This window comes from Rhea pennata, chromosome 1, assembly GCF_028389875.1.
Source record: "Rhea pennata isolate bPtePen1 chromosome 1, bPtePen1.pri, whole genome shotgun sequence".
Taxonomy (NCBI): Eukaryota; Metazoa; Chordata; class Aves; order Rheiformes; family Rheidae; genus Rhea; species Rhea pennata.
The window spans coordinates 29,651,265-29,678,931 of NC_084663.1; the positions used below are offsets into that span (position 1 = coordinate 29,651,265).

The 27,667-nt window shown below is 36.6% G+C and overlaps 1 protein-coding gene across 2 annotated transcripts in view; it reads right to left on the bottom strand.

Moving 5' to 3' along the window:
- Positions 1–27,667, bottom strand: part of ZNF277 (zinc finger protein 277) — a 62,852-nt gene that overhangs the window by 11,049 nt on the left and 24,136 nt on the right. For both annotated transcript variants that reach the window (XM_062567024.1, XM_062567014.1), the window contains exons 3-8: positions 26,756–26,844; positions 25,615–25,697; positions 14,739–14,830; positions 13,096–13,206; positions 8,551–8,683; positions 740–807 (exon numbers count right to left, since the gene is read on the bottom strand). In XM_062567024.1, coding sequence (XP_062423008.1) covers positions 740–807; positions 8,551–8,683; positions 13,096–13,206; positions 14,739–14,830; positions 25,615–25,697; positions 26,756–26,844 — 576 coding nt within the window. The remainder of the gene's footprint in view (positions 1–739; positions 808–8,550; positions 8,684–13,095; positions 13,207–14,738; positions 14,831–25,614; positions 25,698–26,755; positions 26,845–27,667) is intronic.

Genomic DNA, 27,667 nt, shown 5'->3' on the forward strand with positions numbered 1-27,667 from the left:
GATATCACTATTCCCCAGAAGAGATACTCTTTTCTGCCACATCTAGGTATGCACACACACAGTAAGTACTTTACCATCACTCATCCATTTAGATATAAAACCCTGTAAATTTAAGCGTAAGTCACAGACAGAACCATAACCTGCCAGGAGCCCAATGCTCAATTCTGTGCTTGAATTAACGGATAATTTCTACCCTCAAGTTATTTCCTGCTTATTCAGTTCTCTTGGTTCAAGAAAGGCACCTCTGCAATGATCTGAGACCCTGGAGCAAAGAGGAACACAGAGAAGAGGCAGATGGTGCCCTCACTCAGCACTGCTCATAAGTTTGCTTTGGAATCCTGCTTTAATTCCTAGTTGTCACCATTTTATCAAATTTTCTTCTTTATATCACTTATATCTCATGCTGACATTTTTGATGCTTACTCTTGATTTTAAATTTGATTAAAAGCAACTCAACTATTTTTTTTTACTACAGTAAACAAACCTTTTGCTCACATCATTAAACACCCTGAGGACTGCTGTTTGAACTACCTGCAACTGAAAAATAGGTGTGGGTTGCAATATGAAATTTACAGCCCTTGCTGTGGAGAAGTGTCTTTGATGAGAATTATCTGGGAGTTGATTGGATTAGCTTAAATGAATTTAACTGTGTACTAACTATGCAGAGTATTTTCTCTGTAACTACTTTCAACAGTAATGTTCTTGCAAGTCTTTATAATGGACAAATAGTAATTCTTACTCTTCTAGGTTATCTAGCAATTCCCGATCATCCTCTGACTGTACTTCCTCCCAGGACTTTCCAAATTCCTGGAAAAAAAAGGAAAAGAAAAAATAAATTTCCTTGTTCACACCATATTTTAAATATGAAATTAATAAACATTTGAGAAGTCATATCATCAGCTTTATTAGTTCTGTGGGTTAAAGGCTGCCACACAACACTGCTTAAGTTATATTTTTAAACAACAGTTCACTTTACCTCTCAGTGGGTCATTAATTATAGTATATCTGGGAAGAAAATGATGATTTAACACAGATCTCTCCAGAGGTCACCCAAGGTCTATGCCAAACTACAGTGTTGTAACACTACCAAAATACTCCCTGTGCGGGTACATTATTACAGTTTTGCCTTTGCTATCACACTTGCTCAAGCCCATGATGCCCACCTTGCTCATTATAGAGCACAGGTGGATTAAACAAGGCAGCTGTCACACCTGAGACTAGTTGGCATAGCTACAGCAGTCAGAATTCATGCCTCATACAGGCTTATACTGGCAAAAACATGTGGCATAAGCCAGCTACAGAATAGTAGAGAAATGCATTGTAAGCCAAGGCAAAGATCCCTGAACTAGAAATCAATTTCTCTTCCATCCTCTGTTCAGATGTGAATGGGAGTGTATCTACTCACGAGGTTCTGTTCTCCCTTTTACCCTTTGCGTTGTTTATTTATACCTTGAAGATCTTCGGCACAAAGTATCTCACAATACATTTGTGCAGTGTTCAGCACAATGGCAAGGCCTCTCAGCAAGACAGTGATATAAATAACAGGCAATAAAAGCTGAAGCTCTCTACTGAAACACCACCAGTGATCTTTAGCTAGTATTTTTGTTTCCTCTGAAAGATTCTTTCTGCTTTTAAAAATAAACCAGAACAAGCTAACCAGGAATCCAAGTGGTATTTCTGAACTTGTGCTTTTGACAGTTGTGAAGCATTCACACAGATCACACAGATCACAGTTGATGACCTTGTCCCCATTAAAAAAGAAACTGAAGACTCACGGAAAGACCATTCATTTAATAAATTCACTCGAAGACTCCCTCTAATAATATATTTACTGATATCCTTAGTAACAATTATTATTAATATTTTTTGGCAACCCTTTATGGTTGCTTGGAAAAAGAAAGAAAAGAAATCCATCATTTAACAATTTAATGAAAAATTTTAAAGCTGTTACTATCAGGTAAATGATGCACAAATGTCTCTAGATGGCTCTAAACACAACGCCATTACAGAATGAAAATTGAGTAATTAATTCTACAAGCTACGTGGTAGTGTGTAAGCTCTCTGAGTTACAGGGGAGACTCATCAATGTCACCATTACTGTGAGATAACATGAAGCCATTAACACCTCTCACGACATGTCCTCACAGCTGCACAGTAGTTTCCTGTGGCTGCAAATGTTATAATCTTAATGAGAGAATAGCATGTCACAACCACTGCAAAATGAAAACGAATACTCACATTTTTTCCATTTACCAGTTTGAAGCATATGTGCCCAAAAGTGTGTGTTCTCAAAACAACAGCCAATATTAAACTTCACCTTTTCACTAAAAGTGAAAGGGAAAAACAACCACACACAAGCTTTGCTGTTGTTGCTGTTTCTTCCTTGTATTTCTAGAGAGAAGCAGAGAAGGATCTTGTAAGAAGTCTCTGTTTCCCTCAGCTATTTATATTTAGAGGAGGAAAAAAATAAAAGAAAAGAAAAAAGCTAATCAGGTCTTATACCACTGGAAAATTCCATGGTGAGTAGATAACTAGGGACATCATAACGAAAGTGTCAAGAGACTGAAACTGAGCAACTGGGTGGGAAACAGTTCTTAGAAAGATTTTTAAAGCTCTTTGGCATTTTTTTTATACTCTTTCAGTTCTACAGCTTGATGAGCATCTGGGACCAGGGGTGCCTTTGTTAAGCATTCAGCTTTTCTTGCTCTTTCATCCGAGATGCAAGAGCTCCCAGTAATCATCTCTGGAGATTCCTAAGAAATTCTTAGCAAAGCCAGAAGAAAAACTAGACTTGACACTGCTAATAGTTCAAACAGTAGAAAATGCATCATTAAAAAACCATGCAGGCCTTGCTATATAAACAAAGAAAAACAACATTTTTTTTTTTTTTTTTTTTTTTTTTAAATACTTGCTAAATATCTCACAGAGAGGAGGCTCCTATAGAGGAATGGGGAGGAGCATGCAATTTTTTGTATTTTTTCATTATTTCCTCTCTTAAAATGAAGTCTAAAAGCACAGAGACAAATTTGCTCACCAAAGATTATCTTCTCAACTTGGGTAAGTTTTAAGAGGTCTACGGGGTGCAAGTCTTCATGCTTCACTGAGGTAACATACCTCAACATGAGAGTAAGTGCTGAAATGGGACAGACTACAAACAGGCAGCTGGCGTCTCAAGAATTTTTTTCACAAAAGAGCAGTTCCTAAACTACATGCAAATAGAGTTCCAATGTCTGTGTAGCTCAGAAATTCCAAACAGCAGCTGCTTCGCCTGCAAACTTTCTCTCACTCTTTTTCTCACATGCCTTACTATGGTTATCTGTTTTGTTTCATACTGCTGCAGAACTTACTGATGCCTTATCACAGAGTACAGATAGCCTTACCCCCCAACATTACTAGATACACATTGGATTAATTTAAGTGTTCCTCCAGTTGGTGCTCCTATCTCCCCTTGAAAAGAAATAAATATGCCAATGTAATGAAGTCTTTAACTATCACCAAAGGATGGAAGGTTTCCCTTTACTATTTTACAAAATATACACTATTAAAATTAAAACAGGTGAAATATAAATAGTACCTCCCCTCCATCCCCCCCAAAAATCCTCCTTGTCCCCTGCTACCTATAGTAATGTAGCATATGTATAATATTATAATGCATATGCGTGCATATATATATTATATATATGTATAATGTAATAATGATGATTTAGGGCTTAGCAAAGGGCAAAACATCTTTTCATCTTTGAGGAAAAGTAAAGGCTTTAAAAAACAAGTTTTTTAACCAAAACTAGGTTCCATTTTCAGCTAATTGTCTAGTTTAGCTATAAAGACATCCATTATAGTGATGCAACATTTTTACAGTCACCATACAGCCATTAGTCAATTTGAAAATGTCATCTGAAATCAGTGATTACTGCAGTGGATATCCTGTATTTAAAGTGCCACGGGTAATAACGTAGTGGACCCAAAAAGAAAAGCCCTTGTCAGTTTGGGTCTGCCTCGGTTCTTCAGTTCCCTCTGCTGTGAACAAAAGACTGTTATTCTTCATGGCCTCCAGCAGGTATCACAGACTTCAAAGTTCTTCCCTCCTCATTTTTACTTGATGCAGCCCGAACTATGAGGACACAGAAGACTTGGAAATAAGAAAATTAGGTTGGAAGTAACCTACATATATATCTTGGATGCATTAATACTGCTCAGGTTTTTGTCCTCTACCATCTTTTGGTCTTTTTCAATTTATACTTGAAGCCTTTTGGAATAGCACAGGTATCATCTTCCACGCTTATACAATACGCACACAAGACCTCCAGCTCCACAAGGGGAAGTAACCCCACTGGCTTGCAAGTCATTTGCATAACAGTGGAACTCCCACTCTAATTCTAACTACTTAACAGTAAACTTCTGATACTTGCTTATGAGAGAAATCTATTATGTATGTATGCTTGTGATCAAAAAAGCTTCCATTTCTGCTAAAGATCACATATAATACTGTATCTTAACATCAATCTGTGAGCAACAGAATATGTGAATAATGTAAGAGTAATCAAAGCTGTTTGTAGGTCATTACAGAAGTCATGAAAACTTTTACAACACCAAAGATTTACACAAGACTGCACCTATATCACTCCTTGCTATGTGAAAATAAACATTTAGGGGAGGGAATGATCAACATATGGGCATAATATGTAACTTCCATTAAGAAAACAGATCCTCAAAATTGCACTAAAAATGACAAGTGAAGCCAAAAGCAGTAAGGGGGGGAAAGCAGAAGAAAGGCAAGCCTACTGCTCTAAATAAAGTCAATGGGAGCTTTGCCACGGACTTAAAAACAGAAGCAAGAACTGGCCAGAAGATCATGAGGCAATTCAATAAATGTTCTCAGGACATCTGAACAAAAAGCCCTTAAAAACCTCTCAGTACAAAAGTCACAAAATAACGGAAACTGCCAGCTTCAGCTTAATAAGACTGTCTTACATAGTGCTCAGTGAGTATAATATGTAATGGAAATTTATATAAAAAAGGGCAATAAATAGATACAACTCTGTTTTAAAGAAGATACCTCCGAGAAGACGGTACTAAAGAACTATCCATTTAAATAGCTTAGGGTCCAGTTGCTGATGGAAAAGCTCTATTGTGCTCATCCTGAAAGCAAAATGAATCAGACTCTGATGATATTCATGCTTATCATTAGAGATACTCTAATACACATACATAAGCTGCTTTGTTTTTTAGTCTCTTTACTATGGCAACAAACCTGACAAAATGGACATATGGAAAAATCTTTGTTACATTCTCAAAATTCAAACCCTTCACAGAATCACAGAATGGTTGAGGTTGGAAGGGATCTTTAGAGATCTAGTCCAAACCCCCTGCTCAAGAACAGGTTGCCCAGGACTGTGCCCAACCCATGCCATTGAACCCATGCCACTAGAGCCTGAATCCAGGAGCTTAAATTTTCTGTGAAAAGATACAAAAAATAGATAAATTATAAGTCTACATCTTTAGATCAAGATGGATTGAGTAATAAATTTTGAAAGAGTACATCTACCATTCCAAATAAGATATCCAATCCATGTTCCGTACTTGTGAAAGCATATAATTCCCTGTGACATTTAGAGTAATAGGAAGGACAGGTCTTTAAGACTCAGTGAGAAGCCAGTAAAACTTGATAGTACTCATTAAAAAAAAAAAAAAAAAGAAAGAAAAGAAAAAGCTCTAGCAAAATATGAGGGGCTGAGGGAGAAGAAGAAAAATCACTACATGGAGTCACAGAAAGCAGACCTTGCATAATTTTTAGCATTCACTGAACACAGACCGAGCTTGAAAAAAGAACAGTATTACATTACCATAGTCCCCTGTAAGCCATATATGTACAGTGGGAAACAAATGTTGTTTCTCCTTACACATACAGGCCAATATACTGAAACTACAGTGAACAAACTAAAGTTTTTCCTTTGAACCTCATTTCCTCCTTTGTGCAAAAATAAAGGATGTACCAAATGCTATTTTGAGAGCAAGCACTTTCTGCTATGTAGGAACCACCACCTTAAATCTGGGCGAATAAAAAATTTCATTCCATGAAACATTAGCATGCAATTATAGATTTTACACGGAACTATTTTACAAGTGTTTCAGACAGCGTTTTTAAAGGAAGCTATCAGTACTGTTTTTCTACTTTTAAAACCTGGTTGTTTTGGCAAAGGGAGTTCAAATGTAAAAGACTAAAAGGAGAAGAGGTAATTCAAAGATCTTTAATCAAACAGTGCATACTGTTTCTGGTTTTATTATTGTCTGTCTGCATTTTGTACTAGGAAAATTTGGAGGAAAAAGAAGCTGCATGTCCGTTTTTCTCCCCTTTTCTAAAAACATCCTGTATTTAAAAGAAGAAATGTCACAAGTTTGGATATGGCTACAGTTTGAAGGATTAGAAACAGTGAGTGGAAATAGTTTACTGTGCAGAATGCAGTGAAAGACAAATGAGAATGTGTGAAGAAAAAGAAAACAGGGCTATAGCAGAGCATACAGAAAAAGTGCAATAAAGCAAAAGAGTAACAAAGCAAAAATTTGTGGCCATTCCAAATGTGTCCCAGAAGCAGCACTGGCAACATACTACTGCCATAAACCTTGTATGTGACCAAACTGCCTCCCCGCTCAAATTTAAACATTTTAGTGGTTTGACATTTTTAATATGAATTACATTTCATATCCTCTGTTCATAATGCCAAGGACTTGAAAAATACATCTCCAAGTGATGCTGCTGGGTCACCAATACCTGAATTGGTCCACTCTACAAAGTCCTGCCCAGAATATCAGCAATAGTCAGAGGGCCAATGCCCTGGCTTGAGTACTGTCCGGTGACTGTACGGTTTGATAGTTTGCACGCTCCATGGCCTTGCCAAAAGCACTACCCAGACAATGCTTGGGCATGATTCATAAACTATACAGGCCACAGACCATTCCAGCAGACAGCATGGACAGGGCGTCCTGTTCTGAAGCAACCAGAGAGAACGGGAAAAGATAACAGCTATATGAACATCAGCCTTGCTCTAGTCTATTCTGCTTACTAACATGTATCTTCATGCAGTTTCTTCACTTATGTTAAGACTTCCCTATATGTCTTTAAAATTTCTGAAGGAGTACCACACAGTTCTCTGTGCTTTAGGAAAGTTAGTAGCTCCAAGATACTCCCAGGCAGTTGTGGAGAATTTGTCTTTCTTTTTCAGCACAAAGGAGGAACTATGAAAAATACTGGAAGACTAATAGAATCATAACAATTTAGTTTTAGCTAAATCAAGTTGGCAACCAGCCATGATGAAAGCAGAACTATAATCCTACACTCTTAGTCTGGTGGGCTTAATAGGATCATAGAATAATTTAGGTTGGAAGGGATCTCTGGCAGTCATCTGGCTCAATTTCCTGCTCAAACCTGGGACCAACTCAAAGAGAGAGTCAAAGCTGAACATTGAATACAAATTACAGGACAGAAGGGAAGTTAGAAGATGCCAGGTTCTGAAGACATACTATTACCTACAGGACTAACAGGGAAGAACAAAACTACTAACATAGAAGTAAATACAGATTGGTGGAGAAGCTAAGAGTATCTACTCAGTAGAATTTCAAATTTTTTTCCCATCATGTAAGAAGTGTAAATTAGTTTTTAAAGCAGTGAAACTTGTTTTAGAAAAGGAATCATAAACCTAGGATCATTGATTTTTGGAAGGAAAGTATACAGGAACACTGAGGAAATTCATTTCATCTTGAGTCAAAGGGACTTGACAGAGCATTAAGCATTCAACTTTCTGTTCTTAATATTAGAGTGAACCATAGGAAGAGAGATTAAAAAGAGCAGGTAAAGCAATCAGAGATGCCTGAAAAAAATCATTTATAAACTGGATATTAACACACGTGCAAGGCCTAGAAACTACTTCAAGTGAAATGTAGTTACTTCCGGGACAGCATGTCACAGTTTTGAAGCAGCTCTTATATTCCACAGTTGAAGGCAGTAAGTGAATATTTGCTACACACACAAATACACACACACATACTCTGAAAGACTTGAGATAAAAAAATATGAATACCCAGCAACATGTTCCTATCTGGGGGATAAAAGCAAAGGCTTATTTTTTGTTTACCTATATTTCTTTCATTTTCCTCCTCTTTGCATTTAATTTATACTCCGAAGAGCATTTTCATCTTAAGACCTGTATAAAACAAGCTAAAAGCCAATAATATTCAAGTTAGACCTCCATTCATTTCATTACTGTATCTCATTTTCCCTTCTGATTATTAAAGCTGAGCACTAATGATGTAAAGATTAGAGTCTCTTCAAGCTGTATTCTTCCTGCATGTCTCAAAATCAATTTCAACAACAAATGTTTACTATTCCTTAGTTTAACAATTAATCCAGACTATCATACCACAAAAAGCGCATGAAGAGTCCTTTATCTGATTATTGACCTTTGTAATAATTCCAGGTTTGGAATTACTCACTATTAGCAACATATTGTTTTTATCTCTCCAATCAATTTACTGATTATTCATAGAACTACTTACCAAGTAATTAATAATATAAAATCTGTCATATTCTTTGTTTTTAGCATTGATTCTGCGATGCTGCTTCTTTCTCATATGATCTTTAAGTGTGCTTTTGTCTCTGAAGACTTTTTCACAGTATAAACACTGCAAACTAAAATAAAAAGGTAAAGAAGTCAGTATGTAGAAGCAAACAAAGTACAAAATAACATACTTAAAATAAATTAGAGATATATATATTAAGATTAATCCTAGAGCATATGAGAGCAACGTAAATAAAAAGAAAGTATTTGGAAATAAAATAGTACCAGTAGAGTTAATAAAATATGGAGGTGATGAGGCATCTCACAAAAACTATATAAAATGAAAATAAAAATAATAAAATAAATTTACTGTTACCACATGCAAAATGGGAGAAATGTCTGACTTCCTAAAATTGTCTCAGGACATGGGAGGGCCACTGACTGGTTAACAAATGAACTCTTAACTTGCATGCACTTATTTTGGGCAGAATCCAATCCATCAGTAACTGTTTCTACATAATATAGGGTGAAAAAAATATAATCTCAAATTCTTAATGTACACTTTTAAAATAATCCAATTTCTATTGGCTAAACATGTTTTACACTTCTGACTCAAAAAGGAGTCTAAGAAGAGGTTGGCTAAGGTGATATGTGGGTTCTGCAATCCCGAGAAATCAAATTCAGTGACTCAAATCATACCATATATGCACATATATGTACTTGTATCTGAGTCTGTGTGTATGTGTACATATATATATGTGGATGTACATACATATATATATAAACACACAGACACACACATATATATATAAAACTCAGAAAGGTGAATACATCTATTAAAATTGTAACTTTATCATGGTGCGTTTTCCAGAGCAATTCAAACAAAACAGAACTATGTGCACTATCTTAACTTCTCTATTACAGGTAGACAGGTTGATAAAATAATTGTTCTCTTAAAGGTAGTATCAGCTGATACCTAAAAGTTGAGCTGATAAAGCATTAAGTAAAGTCTCTTGACTCAGACATCGGGCTATGATATCAGTATCAAGAAAAAAAATCTGCATTTTAGCCTAGATGGGTATTACTGAAAGAGTAAATGGTGATTTTTTTTCCAGCAGAGATTTAGCAGTGTGCTGAGCTAACAGGAATGTCCTTGTTTAATGCATATTCATCTTGAGCATTTAGTTAACTAATGTGCTAAAACATTTTTTGTTACAAGAGATGGCTTCTATATCCCACCAACAGGGACAGAGTTTCTTGGACCTTATGAAAAAATATCTTTGCAAGGGGGAAACTGCCCTCCCACAAGCCAGATCTGATGAAATAAAAATGTAATTGTGGCATTACATCTTCTTATAGGAGATGCTGTTTAGCAGCAGCAAAAAAAAGTTGATGGGAGGGAAAAACAATAACACTTTAAGATCCATATTATAAAGCACAGATAATAAAAAATGTGGCAGCCGTGAACTGCTGTCAATAAGATTAAAGAAGTGGTACCATTGTGAGGAAAGTCTGATATTCAAGTAGAAAGCAATCACTTTTTTTTTCCCCTATTCGTAGATGAAAGTATGCTTGACTGCACAATCACACGAAACTTTAACAATGTCTGGGTCAGACCTTTCTGTCGTTTCTGTAACGCTTAGATACAGATGTTGAAGAACAGAAATTATGCTCCTACTTAAGCATTTACTCACACAAACACCGTAACATTGTGTCTAGAAGGTCTATTCATGCACCCTGAAAATCTCATGGTCCTTCAGCAAGGTGCAGCCAGATTCCATTCAGCTGTTATGTGTGGAGTGGTAATTCAGGATTCTCAGTTTCTTTTTGCTTTCCAAGAATTCTTGTAAAATTTAGGCTTATCATTAAGAGGTTTTGAGTTCTACTTTACTTGCAGCTTAAAAATGTAGGTATCGTCTTGTTGGTGAGTCACAGGTCTGCTGGCAGAATAACTCTATGGGTTTTAAAATCTGCTTTTCCTTTGACTCTGCTATGCCTGATAACAGCAAAGTGTTTGATCTACTTGTGAAAGAGGCTCCTAGGAGGACTGCGTAGCTTCCTAAGCATACATAATGCAGTCATGATATGTGCTTAAAATGAGAATTTTCTACGCTCAAAAACATTCTCAGGTACTATTCTGTAAGTGTAGATACTAAGTCTATTCTCAGTAGTAGAAGAAGCTGCCTTTCATTGCATTGGAAGCAATTTCAACAAGTGTTTTGACCACAGGATTGGCTATTAGAAACCTCCATCTAAATAAAACCTCCTGATAAATGATCATGCTGCAATTTATCAGTAAGCAAGATAACTTAGTGCCTTAGGCAACAACAATGGTAAAATAAAATGTGTTCCTAAAATATCCTATTTTTGGAAGAAGTTAACCTGTATCTGTTGTGACTGTATTCTTTGTTAGGCCAAAGATTAAATTAGAGAAGTCTGTTTCCTTTTCCTTCCTTTGTATCTTTTTTCTTTTTTGAAGATGTACAAACCAATGGATCCTAAATTTATTTGGAAACATATTTAATCCAATTTCCATACCCCAGTTTTGCGGCTTTTCATAATAAAGTCTAATATTTAGGCAAATTTCTCTCAGATTGATAACTCTTTGGTTACAGATTGTATTAAAATCTACTAAGCTTTTTTGTAGATACAGTTTCATTCTTAAGGAAGGGGATTTTCTGCTGGAGTCCAATTTACATTTGTGGTATACTTCATATTGTCCATTTATGAAATCCATAAAGTGCTAAAGAAATCCAAAGTCTAGTTCTCTGCTACCAAAATTCTTCTCTTTTTAACTTCTTCAGCAACCTCAGGTTTACACGCTTCTGAAGCACATACACTAGCTTTCCATTTCTGCTCTGGAATGTACTCTTTGAGCAGTGGAGAAGGGAGAGATCAAAAATTGCAACAGAAGTCAAAATAAAATCTACAACCAAAAGATTCTGTATTTATTTTGCTCATTTTTTTAAATAATATTCTTTTGCTCAGTAAGTCTTTTAAACAGGAAGAACAATAAGAAAACTAGGAGCAGTTCCTCAATACTGACAGCCTTACTGCTCCATATGGACTTACCTGTGTATCCTACGTTTAGAAGAAAACCAGCAAAATGGGTGTGGAAAGGGAGAAAAGCTGGGCTGCAGGTACTGTGGTCATGAAATATTTGTGAGAGGAATGATGTGAAAACTGAAAAAGTGGTTCGCTGGAAAGGGCAAAGCTTGTTAGCGTGATGCCCTTCTTTCAACTTCTCCAAGTAACCTCCGTTGAGGTTGAACATTAAAAAGCTTTCTCTGACTCTTGTAAATTCAAACTGAAGTAGCTTTCAACCGAACATCTCTTCCTAGTTGCTAAGAGAAGGTTTCTGCTTTAACTGTAACCGTTTTTTAACTTAACCATTACACTTTTCCAGAAATACACTATTCATGTTAGTTCTCTGAAAGCCTGAATATATCTGAGTCTGTCTGTTAGCACAGTGGGAAGAAACAGTTTTCCTCTCTCTGTACTGGAAGCACCAAAAGACAATTTTTTCTCTGAAATGGTACAGGGCCTACCTATCTGGAAAATGAATGATCAAGAATAAGGCTTGGATGCTCAATGCATCCCACACAAGTTTTCTACTTTGTTTATTCAGGTGCTGTGCTGTATCATGCTAGAATCTTCATAAAACATACATCTAAGATATTCTCGGTTAACTGAATCATTAATGATTTTCTAAAGCTTTAGCTATTTAATACATTCTTTATGTAGGTAGGTTCAGTTATCTGATTTCTCGCTATTTGCATTCCAGTTGAATTCAGCAATTGTGCATTTAGTAAGAAGACAGAAGCTTTGCTTTCAGTAATACAGAAATTCCTTATATACACCAAAAAGTCTGCCACTAGACAAGGTATCTGTCAACTGTCAGCTGCAAGTAAGTGGGAATGTTTTTATATTTAGAATGCTTGTGAAAAAACACTGAGAGCCACATGAAGAGTTTATGCTGTCTGTTAACTGTTTGCAGAAAGTTGAGTGACATGCAAAAAACCTAAGAGGGACTAAGAACCCATGTCTAAACCGTGAGGATGCAGTAGAAACATCAGATAGAAACTGTAAGTCTGGTTTCTTGTACAAAACACTCTAAGGTGTTTGGAGGGACAAGGAACCACGTATGGAGGCCTAGCAGGAATAGCTAGGGCATATGCTGTTGATACAAAAGGAGACTGGTGTAAGAACTCTACTTACGTGATAAAAGAGACCTTTATCAAAAAGCTGGTTACAGGGAGAAAGAAGAACAGACTCCAGCAATGATGAGACATTATTGATGTCAATGGAAACTATGCAGTGCATTATAACTGAAGCACTGCATCGGAATCCATTATTCCAGAAAACACATACTACAAAGAGTTATGAATTAGCTTTCAAGAAATACAAGGGAAGCCTTCTAAGATCAAACATACAAAAGTCACATTCATTTACAGTTTGTTCTTAATCACTCATGAATGCTAAATTAATTCTAACTCAGCTTACTTCCAACGTTAAGGAAACATGACTTAAGTCCATAACTTACTTGTCAAGCTTATTCTGTAATACAGCCAAAAATTCATAACAATTCACAATGTTATCTGGCAGCCCAATGTTAAAAGCATGCTCTCTTGCCATATGATTGAGAAGGACAGATCTACAAAAAACATTCAAATAGAACATTACGTATTTTTGAATACATACAAGAATTATTCAATTAGTGACTCAAACTACACTATTTGCTTTTAAAATGTATACAAGCTAACATTAAGTAAAAAATAACAGCGTTGTAGCCACTGCTAGAAAAAGAATGCAACTAAACCGAAATAATAAGTTTTCAATCTCAGCCCTACTGAATGTTCAGTGAGGCTTCAATTGCTTAATGAACATGAATGAAATATAAGTCTTTAGATGAAAACTACCATGTCATTTTATTTTGAGCCTTACTGTTAGCAAAGCTCATTTATTAACTCAAATAAGCAAACCACAGATTTCAAATAACTGTCTTGAGAATCATTCTAAAAAGCCATTTTTCAGTTCTCTCTATGCTGATTAACAAAACAAATTCTTGGGTCTGATATGCTTTTAAGTGTTTCACACAGCACTAGCAACATAAAGAGGACTCAAAGTATTCAGGAACAAACATAATAGATGTTCAAGTAAGTTACTTTACTAATAGAGGTTAAAATGGTTAATCTTATATCCAGTTTCTCCCACAGCACAGAGGGGCTTTAAAGAGCTCATTATCCAATTTTATATATATTGTGGAGCAAATCCCGAAAGTAAGTCAGGCACATAACTGCCACTAATATTCTCAAGTCTCTGTTCTCATCACTGTAAATTCCTTTGGTGACTAACATCTCAATATGATATGCCTGAGCTTCTGCTATTGGGCACTCAACAAATATTGAAGAGTTTACATTGCAGGGTTTACACTGTTATACCACAGTCCTAGTGGGATTTTCAATCTCTCAGTCTCAAGAGTATTCAGAGGATGAAAATATTTAGGGCTAAATAACATGTCCTTTACTTCACGAGGCAGTAAAGAGAATAGGACACTCACCCAAAATGTGGATGACCTGCAGGGACTTGACCCTGGGTTCTTCTACCTCTCCAGAGTACCAGAACTTGACCCACAGTCAAGCTTTCAGGGATAAGATGTGGTCTCTCCAGCTAAGACTGTTTTAATTGGTATGAACAATTTTCATGGGAGCAAGGATTTGAATGCAACTCCCTCTCACATTGGACTGATGCTGCAAAGCACTCCATTCTCATTCTAATTTTCCTCTCCTGTTTTTCATTCAGTCCTTTAACCCCACCAAACTAATGTAAATTTGAACAGAAAAGTATGTAACTGCATGGATGTGTCTTTGAGCAGTCATACTGGCTTAAGCCGCTCTCCTTGCCCCAGAACAACTGCCAAAAAATAACTCTTTTTATAATAGTTCAGTTCCTAATTCCTCTTAATATGCAATTATCCAAAGTTGTACTGAAAAAACTGGAAGATTGAAAGGTGGAAGAGCAATTATACAAAATGATAATGCAGTTCAAAGAAATACTTAAGACTATACACAGAACAATTCTGAGTCTCAGGGCATTACCCATTAAATGGTTTGATGACAATTTAAACCATAAACAAAGAAGGTGAGAAGATAAGAAAAATAAAAGTGAACAGCTCAATATACAAACCTATTTCCTGTGAATTCTTGATCACAAAACATACACATGCTATGAAAACTTGTGTCATATCTCTCCTGCTGTTGCTGTTCTAGAATTTCCTTCTATAAAAAGAAACAGATACAATTGTTCAATTAAAAAACAAAGATTATTTCATTATATAACTTCAGGCTCATTATACCTCATTATCCTTACTGATAACAATACACATACAAAATTAAAATATGCAGCTGTCACAAATCAATTGCACTATGCGCTCCAATGAAGCTTGAAAAATGTTAGTATTATACAAGTTGCACGGAAAGAAACAGAGTCCACAATGAGATTTTATTCAATTATTTAAATGATTTTTTATTGAACACACCAGTTTATTGTTTCTGCTCAGGTGCAGATCACCTCTGTTATAAGTGAGCAAGTTTGTGGATAACCACATAGAGCCTAATGGAACTACACACTCAATTCTAAATATCTCATCATAGGTAATTCAGAACACTTTCTCATAATACGTCTGGCAGATGACAAAAGGGGTGGCAGTTTCTGCAATGAGCTATGGGATGTAAGAAACTCACTGAAAAGGAAGAGCTGTGTTTGCCACTCGCCTGGTCTAACTTAGAGCATCAGGCTAGGAAATTTAAAATACTTGACTGTAATTTTCTTAATAAAAAGATACAGTAAGTGACTTTTTTGGTGCTGTAACAGCAGGAGTGTCATTACACTGTGAAGTTACTATACACTTCAGAGGAAAGGCCATGACTATTTGGGGAATGGGATAGTCAGTGTTTGGATTAAAACTTAGCACATTTTCAGCCTAACAGTGCACTACTCTCTCTGTACTTGTATTTTAAGTACTGATAACTGGTAAAGCATTTATTTTCAGTGTTACACAGAGGTGCTGCTGTCTGCCTGACATTTGGGATTCTGAGTGAAATTTTTAGGAGATTTTCTCAATGCCTTTATCTGCTTAGAGCCTAGAACAGTGGAGCTTTGTGTTTCTGACCTACCAAGACCAAATAGGTCTTTAGTACCCTTTTGTGTGGATTAAAGCCCAAACTTGTCTATCGTCTACATGTAATCTCACATTCAACTATGACTGCTGGGTGAACTCCACAGAAGGTAGAAAAGAAAAAAAAGAAAAAAGAAAAAAGAAAAAAAGAAAAAAGAAAAATCCTCTTGAGCTATTGTCATTGCAGGCCCAAATGTATCTGGACGGGCTGGGACTAGGCCTGTCTATGCAAGTCAGCCTACCTTACCACATCCCATTGAGAGATGTGTAGGAGGCTGATGCTGGGCTAATAAACATGCTGTCAGCATCTTATCCTCAAGAGCAGAGTGCAGTATTCAGTACAGGACAGTGGGATCAGGGGGATGCCTGCTGGAGAACAAAGTAACGTGCCTCACCTGAATTAAATGGCCAATGGCTGCTGTAGGGGAAGAGTGCACTGTGCTTTAGGGTCCACACTCAACCAAACAGCTTGGGAATTGGAGCTCTTGCACACCAGCTAAGATTCTGTTACCCTGAAAATTCTTTTTTGTTTGTTTGTTTGCTTGTTTTTTGACTTTTTATACCAGAAGGTGTACATTTTATTTTGGAGTCACGTGTTACTGAAATCCCAGACCATACCTTTCAGTGTCCTGCTGTGTCACACAAAATGTTAACTAACTGAAACATAAAATCAGATTTCTCAGGACTGACTCCTGAAATAGATAAATGGAGCATAAAGCAGCTTGTGAGAGCCTTGCAGCAGATACGCAATAAAATAAGACTTTCTGTCAGCTCATGGCACATCTCTAAGAACTGGGGCTTATACTGTGGCTTTTACTAGGTGTCACCTTTCTCCATTCAGTGGCACATCACATGCTGTTTGTCTCACCTTAAATTTGAAAGCATCTGCATGCAGTTCACACAATTTGTAAAATACACCAGAAACAATCAAAAATGAAATCAAAAGATACCATATGCAATTTAAAGGTGAATTAAGCAAGGTATGAAAGCTCTACCTCCTGTGAACAATATTCCAAAATAGCTTCCTAACTGCACTCTACCACCAGGAAAAAAAAGCATTCTGTAACATTTGATGCTTGCCTGCGTAACTCCAGATTCCTACCTCATACAAACTACTGATTAAAGAAAGCCCTGGCTAACAGCTATTCTCAGCTCAGCCTGAGGGGAAATAAGATTTATACTATATCCTTCAGTGAGACAACGTTTGTGCTACTGTACTCCATCAGCCTTCTTATTTTCCCTTCTGTGGGTATGTTTGGAAGCTGAGAGACCCGACTAACACAGCAGTACTGTTGTCTCAATTTACTGAATAAAGTTTTAAAAATGACTTCCAATTTAGACACTCCTTTTATCATTTGTTTCCACTGGTTATTGCTTCAAGGTACTTTTCAAAGCAGCAAGCAAACTGATATTTGTACAGGTGAGGTATTAAAAGCATTGGCTCAAGTCAAGCACAGTGAAAAGTGAGAGCTCTATTCTTTCTCCCTACAAACATTCCCAAACACCCTCTATTTCCATTTCATTTCTGGGGCTCTGAAGGGAGAACAGCAATAATACATAAAGCCCTTGTGATTTTTCTGAGTTGAGACTTTCAGCTGGTGATAAAAGCCAACTTCAAGCTCAAGTTATGAGGCAGGAAATGAGTAATTTACTTTAATACCTGCCTGAATTTCCCAACTGTTCCAACTGCTGGACTGTTAGCATTAATCCATGTTTAATATTAAGAAAAAAAATAAACATTTCAGACTAGAAGATTTTCCAAAACTTTCTGAGGACTGTGTGTCATATCAAAGTGTATTAAGAAAAATAGAGCAAAGTTACTGGAGGTGAAAGCAAATAGATCATGAATTTTTCCATAATGAACACAGGAATTGAGCACAGACAGGAAAAGTAATCCAAAATACTAAAACAGTAAGTGAATTAAATGCCACAGTCTGATTTCCAGAAATTAATTTACAATACTGATACAAAGACCTTCTGCCAAATGGCAAGGTCTTTACAACACAAAGAATGTTTATTGGAACATCACATCCTCTTCAGAAATGTGTAGTATTAAATGATGCAATGTCAGTCCACACAGTCTGACATGTTTTCCAATAGAAATTAAGTGGAAGTAGGCAAAAATATTCAGGTTTTTAAGGTACATATCCTAAACAAGAGAAAATCAAACAATTTTGCACAAAATTATAAAAACCATAAAATATTATATGCAAAAATCAAATATTTCCTTTTAGATTTGAAGTTCAATGCATTAATCTTTAGTTATGAAAAGTTCAGATCATCTGCTCAGAAAACTAAGATTCTCTAGTTTAAAAAAGATGGGTTTTGGTTTTAGTCCCGAGTTTCAGGCCTGGAGATTTGTCCAAATAGACCTGTTCAGTGAGTACTTGCCCCAAATACTGTCTGTTGAATAAGTTCCCACTCTCATCTCTTTTTACATTTAGTTAAAAGTTCTGTCAAGTATATGTCCTTCAATCTTTCTGACATACTGTATGACTTGATAAAAAAAAATATCCTTTACTTTACTGAAGACTGACAAGGAAGTCACAAAATAGAATCATTGACAATACAGATACCCACACCGATATAAAATAGAACTTAAATTATAGATATTTTCAGTCTAAATACTTTGTTCTACAAAACAAGTAAGGCTTGTAAGATCATCTATACATTTTCAAAGATAAGTACTTTTAGATGACATGTTCTTTGAAACAAATGTTTATACAAAGTTCAGGACAATTCAGCAGTAGATGTAACCGAGGAAGTTATCAATCTCCTCCAGAATAGTTTTAGGACTACAGGACATCAGTGCTTGATTACTTCAAACATGGCAAATGGAAGCTGTGTATTTCTGATCATACTTACAAGCAACAAAAATTGACAGTTGCCTTGCAACAATTAATGTACACAATAAATTCAAATTCATTTTTTCCCTTTATCTGTCTGGAAAAAAGCTCTTCAGCTGCTCTGAGTTATAAAGTGTCCTATGTTGCTAATTTACCAAAAATACTAAATCAGATTACAAGCTAACATCTGTACTGGGCTTTAACTAATAAAACAAAAAGCCACAGTAAAGATGTGCAAGTGCTTATACCAGGATGATCATCTTCAAACACAGCAGCACACTAAACTGATAACACAAATTAAATCCGATCATTTGCAAGACAATTTGCAATTTGGAGTCTACAAATATGATACACACTTTCATGATGCTTCATATGAGGTTGTGAGGACTTCACACTTTCTCTTGGGTGATAGCAGTTCAAGGTGGAATCAAAAATTTTGTCTGTTCCTCTCCTTGGAAACAATATTTTGAAAGAAATTACCAGCTTGTTTCCAGAAGTGCTTAAATGACTTTTTATATTGCAAATGACATAGTTCTATATAGTTCTATACAACTGGGGGAAAAAAAGCAACAATGACAATAACAGACTGGAGTGCCAGACCTTTTTAATGCTACTTAAACATAGGAGATCTGACACGAGGAATAGTTAAATTAGAAAAGATCATTTCCATCATCCAAAATGCTCTTCACATTTTCGCTGTGACTTTTGAATAAAATCACTCCAGTCTCCACAAATATTACACGTGCACATCTCAAAGTAAAAAATATGCTTCCTCTAATGCTCATCAAATTGTCTTGAAATGAAACTATATAAGCACTGTTTATCAGAAAGAATTCACACTGATAATAGTAAAGGATGAAAAATGTACATTTACAGCTAGGATGTATTTTTCCCTGAATAATTATTTTGTCTCTTGTCTTTAGTTCAAAAGACATTCAAGACAACATACCTTCGAAAGGTAAGACATAGAATTGACTCCACTGAATGTTAAAAGTCATGGACTCATGATAGTTTTTTACAGCATATTAGACTTTTCCCATGTTTTAATTCCTGCTAATCTTCCCTCTAACACACATTGTACCCCAGGTGCTAAATAGTCTTACCTTATTGCTCTCTCACTCTTTTCTTATCATAACTCCCTTTATTAACAAGCCTCTCACAAATAATTTATTTAGCTATTTAAATTCAAGGTTTTTATCAGTTACACAAAACAATCATTCACAGCAAGTACTTAAAACAAGCTCTGCTGCTTTTGCTTCCAATCCGAAGAAAAAAAATGGTGGTCCAAAAATATGCCTATTTGGGGACGTAATTTGCCTAAAGAGGTTTCTCTGAAGAGGAAACGTCATGACTGCTATAGTGTGAACCTCTCAAAAATCTGAATCAGCAGAGTCCTACTGCACTGAGCACAATGTACTCACTACTCTGAAAAATTCACGTTAACAGGCTACATTTTCTGCTCTGATACCCAATTCGCCAATACTACTGAAATCCTACAGTCTGCCTGGGAAATAAGATACTTCTAGAGATAGCAAGGTAGGTGTAAATTTGGATCTGAATAATATTGGTTAGAGACTTTACAATAAAATATGTATTTTATCAAGCTCTCTTAGGTAACTACACGAACACATAGTGTGTATCTTTAGTTCTAGTTTCTTCCAATTTAAATAAGAGCTACATCTCCCTGCTGAGTGCTCAGAAAAGCTAGCTATTGCTGTAAGCAAAGGAACAAAGTGAAACAGATTCTGATTTAAAAAACAAATAAGCACATAGATATATCACAATAAGAAGCTACTGATACACGTTATTGCTAATGAAAAAGATCAGCATAGTATACTGAGACAAAGACTAGGATTGGTGAGACTTGAGAAGCACTACAGCCTCTAAAAACTGGCCAAGTACATTATTTGATAATTATATAAATCATTAGGATAAAATGCTTTTAGAGTAAGAGAATTAAATTTGTCTTTGTGTCTACAGTTTCCTCAAAGATTGTATGATGAGCTTTGGACTGTGCTCATAGCTGCTAAGTGGGAAAAGTATTTATAAAAAACATGGTATCAGACACTTCATATCTCTGAAGACCTGCAATCTTAGCCATATAGCAATAGTCTGTATTCAGCTTCTCTCCTTACTGTGTTCAGTTCTCCCACTTCAAACAGTGCTTTCTTGCCTTCTGAGTAGAGAAAAAAATCTTCCAATTCTGTAATCACTATGAAGTCCTCTTCAACATTAGCTCATGGAGAGCACCTTTTCTCTAATATTGCCAGAGATGCCTGCTGGAGATGCTCTTCAGGAAATAGCTTAGCTGTAAGATGCATGGAAATACAACAGTTCCATCAAGACAGGACACCCAGCCTGAAGAACACTAAACTCCCTTGAAGCCAACTGTCATACCATCTGAGTTACATGTGTTTGTTGATTACTTTGTGCACTTTCCCCCCTCATCCCTTTGAGGAAACATCTATTTTCAGAGCAGATGAGGTGATTCAGTTGCCAAAATATATAGTTCTAGAACTTCAAAAATAGATCCCCACTGGCCAGGTACACTGAACTGTATGTCAAAGACAAGTCACAAGGAAATGAAGGATGATGGCATTAGAGACCCCTTTGGGAAAGAGAGGAGCAAAAAGCAACAGTCTGTGACTACTACCATCCAAGACATGCTGCCCACCTGGTGATGAAATTCAGATGACTCCAGTTTATCTGGTACAGGCTGATCAAACAACTGGCGTTCCTGATATTCAGATAAGAAGTTAGCAAAAAGCCCTGGGAATGAGAATGAAGTCTGAAAGGGAACTGATGATGTCTTTCTGAATCCTTTTGACTGAGATCAAGACACAGGCATAGATCAACATATACCGGAGAGCATTTAAGAACATCATCCTTTGTATGAGGAGACAAGTGCATCCACCTGACAAAGAATGGAAAGCACATTAGGACATCATCTGTCAGCTAAGTGAGGAGACCTTCACGCTAGGATTGAAAGGACAGCAACAAAAATCCAGAGAAGTAAGAGCTGTGACCTACTCGAAAAACAGGAAACTGGGTAGAAAATGGTGATGGTGGTGGGGACAGGATATAAGAAGGGGAAAAGCCTGGATAATCTGCTGAATCACAGATCTTATGGTAAACTGAATAAGATGCCAGAGTACAAAGACAGAACTGCAACTTAACTGGCACTACAATTACTTGGCAAGAGTCTCAGAATTGTAATATGAGTGTTACATGTTTATTATGAAACCTCTGAGGGTCAGGTGTTCTTCTGACTGTTGTGTTGTATGGAAAGTTGCCTCTTAGGAACATGAAGAATGTTTTTTCTGGACCTTATCCTAGATTGCAGTCTGGTCTGCAGAGCTTGGGTTCTAACTGTAAAGCAGAAATGACTAACTGGGATGGCTGTAATGGTTTGAAAGAAGTATCTATTGAATTTCAGATGTGGAGGTATGAACATGCTAACATACTACTTGTTCTGTAACCACTTCAGGTGTTTCATTATACCAGTTCAGACTAGCATCTTGATGCCTCTCAGGGCATAGTTTCAACTTCACTTATGTCTGAGACATATTAGGGATCATTCAAACTAATCTCATCCTGGAAATGGTAACCTGGTATACCTGGGAAACTTGTATAGTTGAGTGCTCTAAATATCCCTTTGACTTTCTTCGTGTTTTCACTATTACTTTTCTTCAGGTTGGATTTAATGAGAGGATCTGCAGTCTATTTGCTGCAGAATGGCTGTAATCATGATAGCAAGACAAGAGCAAGATGGTGGGGTGCGTTTATTTTCTAGAAATGGAAGCTTTGGGTTTTTTGCCTCTCTCCTCTTTTTTTGTTAGAAAAAGCTTAAAGATAAGCCTATGTGGCTGATACTGACACTGCCTCTCCTAGTGTCTTGATATTTGCCTCCAGGACTTCCTTGCCTGGTTCCACTGCTGATTTCACAACTACTAATTCTTTGTCAAGAATTGTGTCCAGAAGACTGCATCTGTTTTGTATTATATAGCCCTGTCAGCTGTTTCAACAAGCTGTGCACTCTAGCCCAGTTCAGGCTCATTCCTTGCTCTCTCGATGCATCACAGTCACCATAATGTCTCTACAAAGCATCCACCTTGGCTAGCTCCCTTGCTGCAAACAGCCTGAAATACTCCTAAACTGGAGTTTCAAAACTGCTAAACAAAATGCATTAGCTAGCACATTTTAAAGATAAAATTCATCCTTGTTTAGGCATGCTGTTGGAGACAGTAGTTAGAATTCAGAGGCTGCAGAAAAATCAGCAGAAGTTGTATAGTTCTGTTTTTTATTCTGTGCAACTCATATGAGCTCACTTGCCAGCTTACTCTTAATTGCTGGACTTGTCTGGAGGTAAAAGACTTTGCAAAGCAAAATAACTATTTAACTTGCAAGTCAACACTCAGATTGCAGCAAAAGGAAGTGAAAAACTAAACAAACTTTACTGCTATAACTAAAGCCATGACTCCACTAGCCCCAATTACAGCTGCAGCTCAATTTTAAAAAATCCTTCTGTAAAAACTGGAGATACAAATTCTAGTATTTATAACAGTGTTAATAACAAAGGCTATTTCACTCCCATAAACAAGAATGCATTTCTTTTCAAATTTAATTACTCTGCAAAGAAAAACACTTGCTTTAGGCTAAATACTGCACTCTATTCTAAATTTGAGGAAACATATCTCTTTTCAGAGCAGATGAGGTGATTCAGTTGCCAACAGAATCTGCACTCCCTGGACACAGGTAGTGGAGAGAAAGTCTATATAGAATAGGGCTGTATAGTGCAAAACACCACAAAACCAGAAATACATGCCCTTTAAAAAAGAAAAAAGTACAGTCCAGTACATAGCAGCCAGGAGTTACCATTAAAATAGACAGCTCTATGAAAATATTAGCTGTGTGCTCAATAATGACCCTTTGTCCTCACCTCAAAGTCACCAATAGCACTATATATGCTTGGAAAAAGAAATTCATCAGGACACTGTATCTCCATGTGCAATATTCAGGATGTCCCTGATAACCTCAAAGGGATTGTAGTAAACTGGAAAAGGTACAGAAAAGTGCTGCAATTAGGAACAATGAAGAACCATTAAACAGAGAGTATCTTCAGATATGACTGAGGGAAGACGTAATGTAAGGTATGAAAATCATGAAAGGTGTGGATAAGATGATTAAGGTGTTCACTACCTCTTCTAATAAGCAAACTAGCCAGGTAAGAAGTGACAGATTCAAAAGTACCAAAGAGTTAGTTCTTTTACACCGTGCGGTTAAGCTGTGCAACTCACTGCTACAGGAAGCTATGGATACCAGGAGTTTATGTGAGTTCAGGGAGTGACAGGATGCTGACAGAAGAAAAATCGGTTGTGTTAATACAGATACAATGTTGTTGACTCAGGAAATTCTTGAGCTGCCAATCGCTGGAACTGGGAAAATATTCTGAGAAAGAATCAGTTCAAATTCTTTCAGTTCTGACCTGTCAGTTCAGAAAAGGGTAAAAAATATACCACACACACTTTGCTGCTCTCAAGGATCAGATACTGATCTCGTGAATCTTTTTTCCTGATCCAGGATTGCTCTTCTTCTGATGAATTGGAATAGCAGCAAGCTAGGGATGAGTGTATCAGCTGCTTTTTTCTTAGTCCATGCCAATCCAAAGGACCTACACAAGAATGGAGATTTCAGCTGTGGCAACTCTCACTCCATGAAAATTGCCTCAGTGGGAGAACTACCACAATTCTGTGTGAGAGTTAGTATACTACAGATAGCACTGCACTGCTTGTACATTCCACAGTTTCTCAGGATTCACTAGGATAGTGTGGCAGGCTGCAGACAGTACTTCAAGCAGCAAATTCAAAGAGCATTCACAGGGTATTTGAATTAAATGGATTCTGGCTGACAACCCCAGTTTTCTTGTGGACTAGCCCTAGTCTTTGTAAGCATCTCCTATCATTTTGAAGGTTTATGTTTTAAGGTCTTTTTTAGTTGCATGCTGTGCATGTAGAGACTTGTAACAGAAACATTAACGTTAGTATGAATGAAGACCAGAAGAAACAGCAGAAAAAAGGGTTAAAAGGCCGGTGTTGATAAGGACACCATTCCTAGGATTCCACTTTCAGAAGTAAACTGAGGAACATTCAATGTCAAGACGAAAAGGCTTGCACTTGAAGACTGCAGTATAGATCATTCTTCAACAGAAGACCCAACCTAACACTAAGAGGATGACAACAGGACTGCTACATATCACAAAACATTCATTTTTGAGTTAACCCAGCAGATGTTTATTTCAAACATACATTCCAAACAAGAAAAAAACATGACGGACAGTAACCTGGCCTAAGACTTATGGAGGCTGAGGTCAGCAAGAGTCTAAGGCAAAGGACCACCCCATAAAAAAAATGACTCTTAAAAGGTATGAGAGATCTGTCCAAAATACTAGCTTGTCATCATCAGCCAAGAAGAATCCCAGAAATGTGATGAGGATGTAACAGCTGGAATTTCTTGTCCTTTATATCTCACAAAAATGACCCCAGACAGACCTTCTTCACATGCATGTTCGTGCTTGTAAGTATGTGAGTGTGAATGAGTGAGAGAATGTGAACGCATAAAATCAACTTGCTAAAAGATTTTGTAAATAAGTGCCACCTTCCCATTTCACAGAACCTCACACAGAGCTTTATTTTGCTGATTTACCTACATATATATATTATTACACAAAAGAAAGTGTGTCTATGCACTGCAGATTCTTGAAAGAAGAAAGACACTCTGCACACTCAACTTTTTTTTGTGCTCTGGGCATATTTTCTACTTGTGTGGAGTACTGACATACAACCTGTAAATTTATTTCAAGGAAAATCTATAAACAGGAAGTTTGTGCATGTGTAAGTAGCAGTTATGGAAATGAGCTAAAAAAAATCTAAATTTTGCAATTTAACGTAAACTGCTTTAATTTTAAAATGCCCGTGAATTTCCATATGTTATACTATGAGACTAACTCAAAAAAACTGACATAATACAAGCAATTTCTTACCAGTCTCTTTCGTTGAAGCTGTTCTCTAAGTAATCTGTCTTCTGGTAAAACATCACATAGAAGAAAATAATTGTCCTGTTCTTCTGTTAAGAGATTAGGAAGTCAGGGTAAGGGGAGAAAAGCTGCACCTGTCTTGAATATTTGAGGCATATAATTTGCTAAACCTTCAGGGTGCTTTAAGAATGCGAGATGATTTTTTTACCTTTAAAAATCAGTTATTTTATTTTCATAATTTAATGAAACATACTTTTATACACATATTTTCCCCATATTTATAGGCCTTTGTCAGTAATTACACATATGCTTCTGATCTTAAACTGAATTGCATTTACATCATTTACATTGCAGTACAAAGACAAAGATATAGCACACATTTCCCCTTCTCCACCTTTATTCTCTTTTATGTTGGTTCTTCTGTGGCTATCAAAGCAATTTCAATCATTGATATTAGTTACAGTTTAAAATCAGCATGAAAGGAACATCAAATGAGCTTTAATACTATCATCTTGCATGTGCATTTTTTAAGTTATTTTCCTAAGTAACAGCTACTAGTCATATTCTGCCAAAGCAGCAGAATTGTGAAGTACAGTCTTCAGTCTTGTGTCAGAGCCCAGACAACTGCAGTCTTCTTACTCTTAACATGAAGATGTTTTCTCCTAGTATCCCTGGGGCAGTAGTAAGCATAATGACAGGGGAAACGAATCATAGTTGCAGTCCTGTTATCCCAAAGAGGTGGTAGCATGAGTGGGGTGGGGGTCAGGGTGAAATTTAAAAGATAGGTCACTAGGAATGCTTCTCCACATTTCTAGAAAAACTGTCACCACTTATTATGCAGTGGGTACCAAAGCTTCCTTAGCCATGATGTGGAGAAGCACTGCTTTTAGGTCTTCACCTATAATCTGGTCTCAATTCACCAGACCATTTAAGTATGTACTTGAGTTCATCTTCACTCAGCACAGTGCTGAAGTATATACTGAAGTACAATCCTATTGAAATCTAAGTTTAAACATGTGGTTAACAGTTAAATGTGACTTCTGTGCTTTTCTGGCCTAGTGTCAGATTACTTCACGCTTAGCTGGATCAAAACAGCACAATTATCACACAATCCTACCAACAAAGAGTAGTAAAGCAGCACACTTACCTAATGGAGCTTCTGAATTTGTTCTTATCACACTACAAAAATCTGTGATGGGCTGCTCTGTGAACCTCCTCTTCCAATACAAGATGTATCTTTAAAAAAGAGGGACAGAGAATTAATAAAAGAGGGAACATCAGAAAGTTTAATAAACAGTTGATTGACTCTCAATTTTTCCATCCTTTAAATTCTTAGAGTGCTTAGTTATTTTTTTAAAAAATCCCTGTCTGTTTTCTTCTCCTTTAATCTGGTTTTCCAGTTCACTAAATTTATTCAGCTTCATTAAAACAGAGTTCAACTACCCTGCCAAAATAAGTGAAAGTAAGAAAGATTTGCATTAAGCTCTACATAAACAATGTGACCTATTCACATCTTTAGACAGAAATGCCACTCAGACGCATCTTTACTGAAAAGATATGCTACAGGGGACTCTTCAATTCCCAAAATATTCTGCTTGGTGTTCTGCAAGATGCAGACAAGAAACTAAAACTCAGTAAAAACACAAACTTGTCAAAAGCAAGGTTTTGGCAGGTCTCCTGTGGAACTACACTGAAAATTGTAGCTTGGCAGAAAACTAGAAAGAAAAATGAAATCCCCAAATGCCTAGAGGTAGGCTAGAAGATAGGCCCTAAATACATCTTGAAAGTTTAATCCATTGACTACAGTTGTTTAAAAAACAAGCTTGTACAATGCTTGTACTATAGCAGCATTAACAGACTCCCAACTGAGATTAGAGTCCCACTGAACTAGAAGCTACTGTTTAATCAAGAAAAAACATCATTTACAATTATATTTGATAGGAACCTTGTGCTATTTATTCAGAATCTTACTATAAAAAAATCTGCAAATTCTTAATTGCACAGTTATCTTTACACCCATGACTCGTGTGTGATATCAATCATGTAAGAGTTGGTAAGA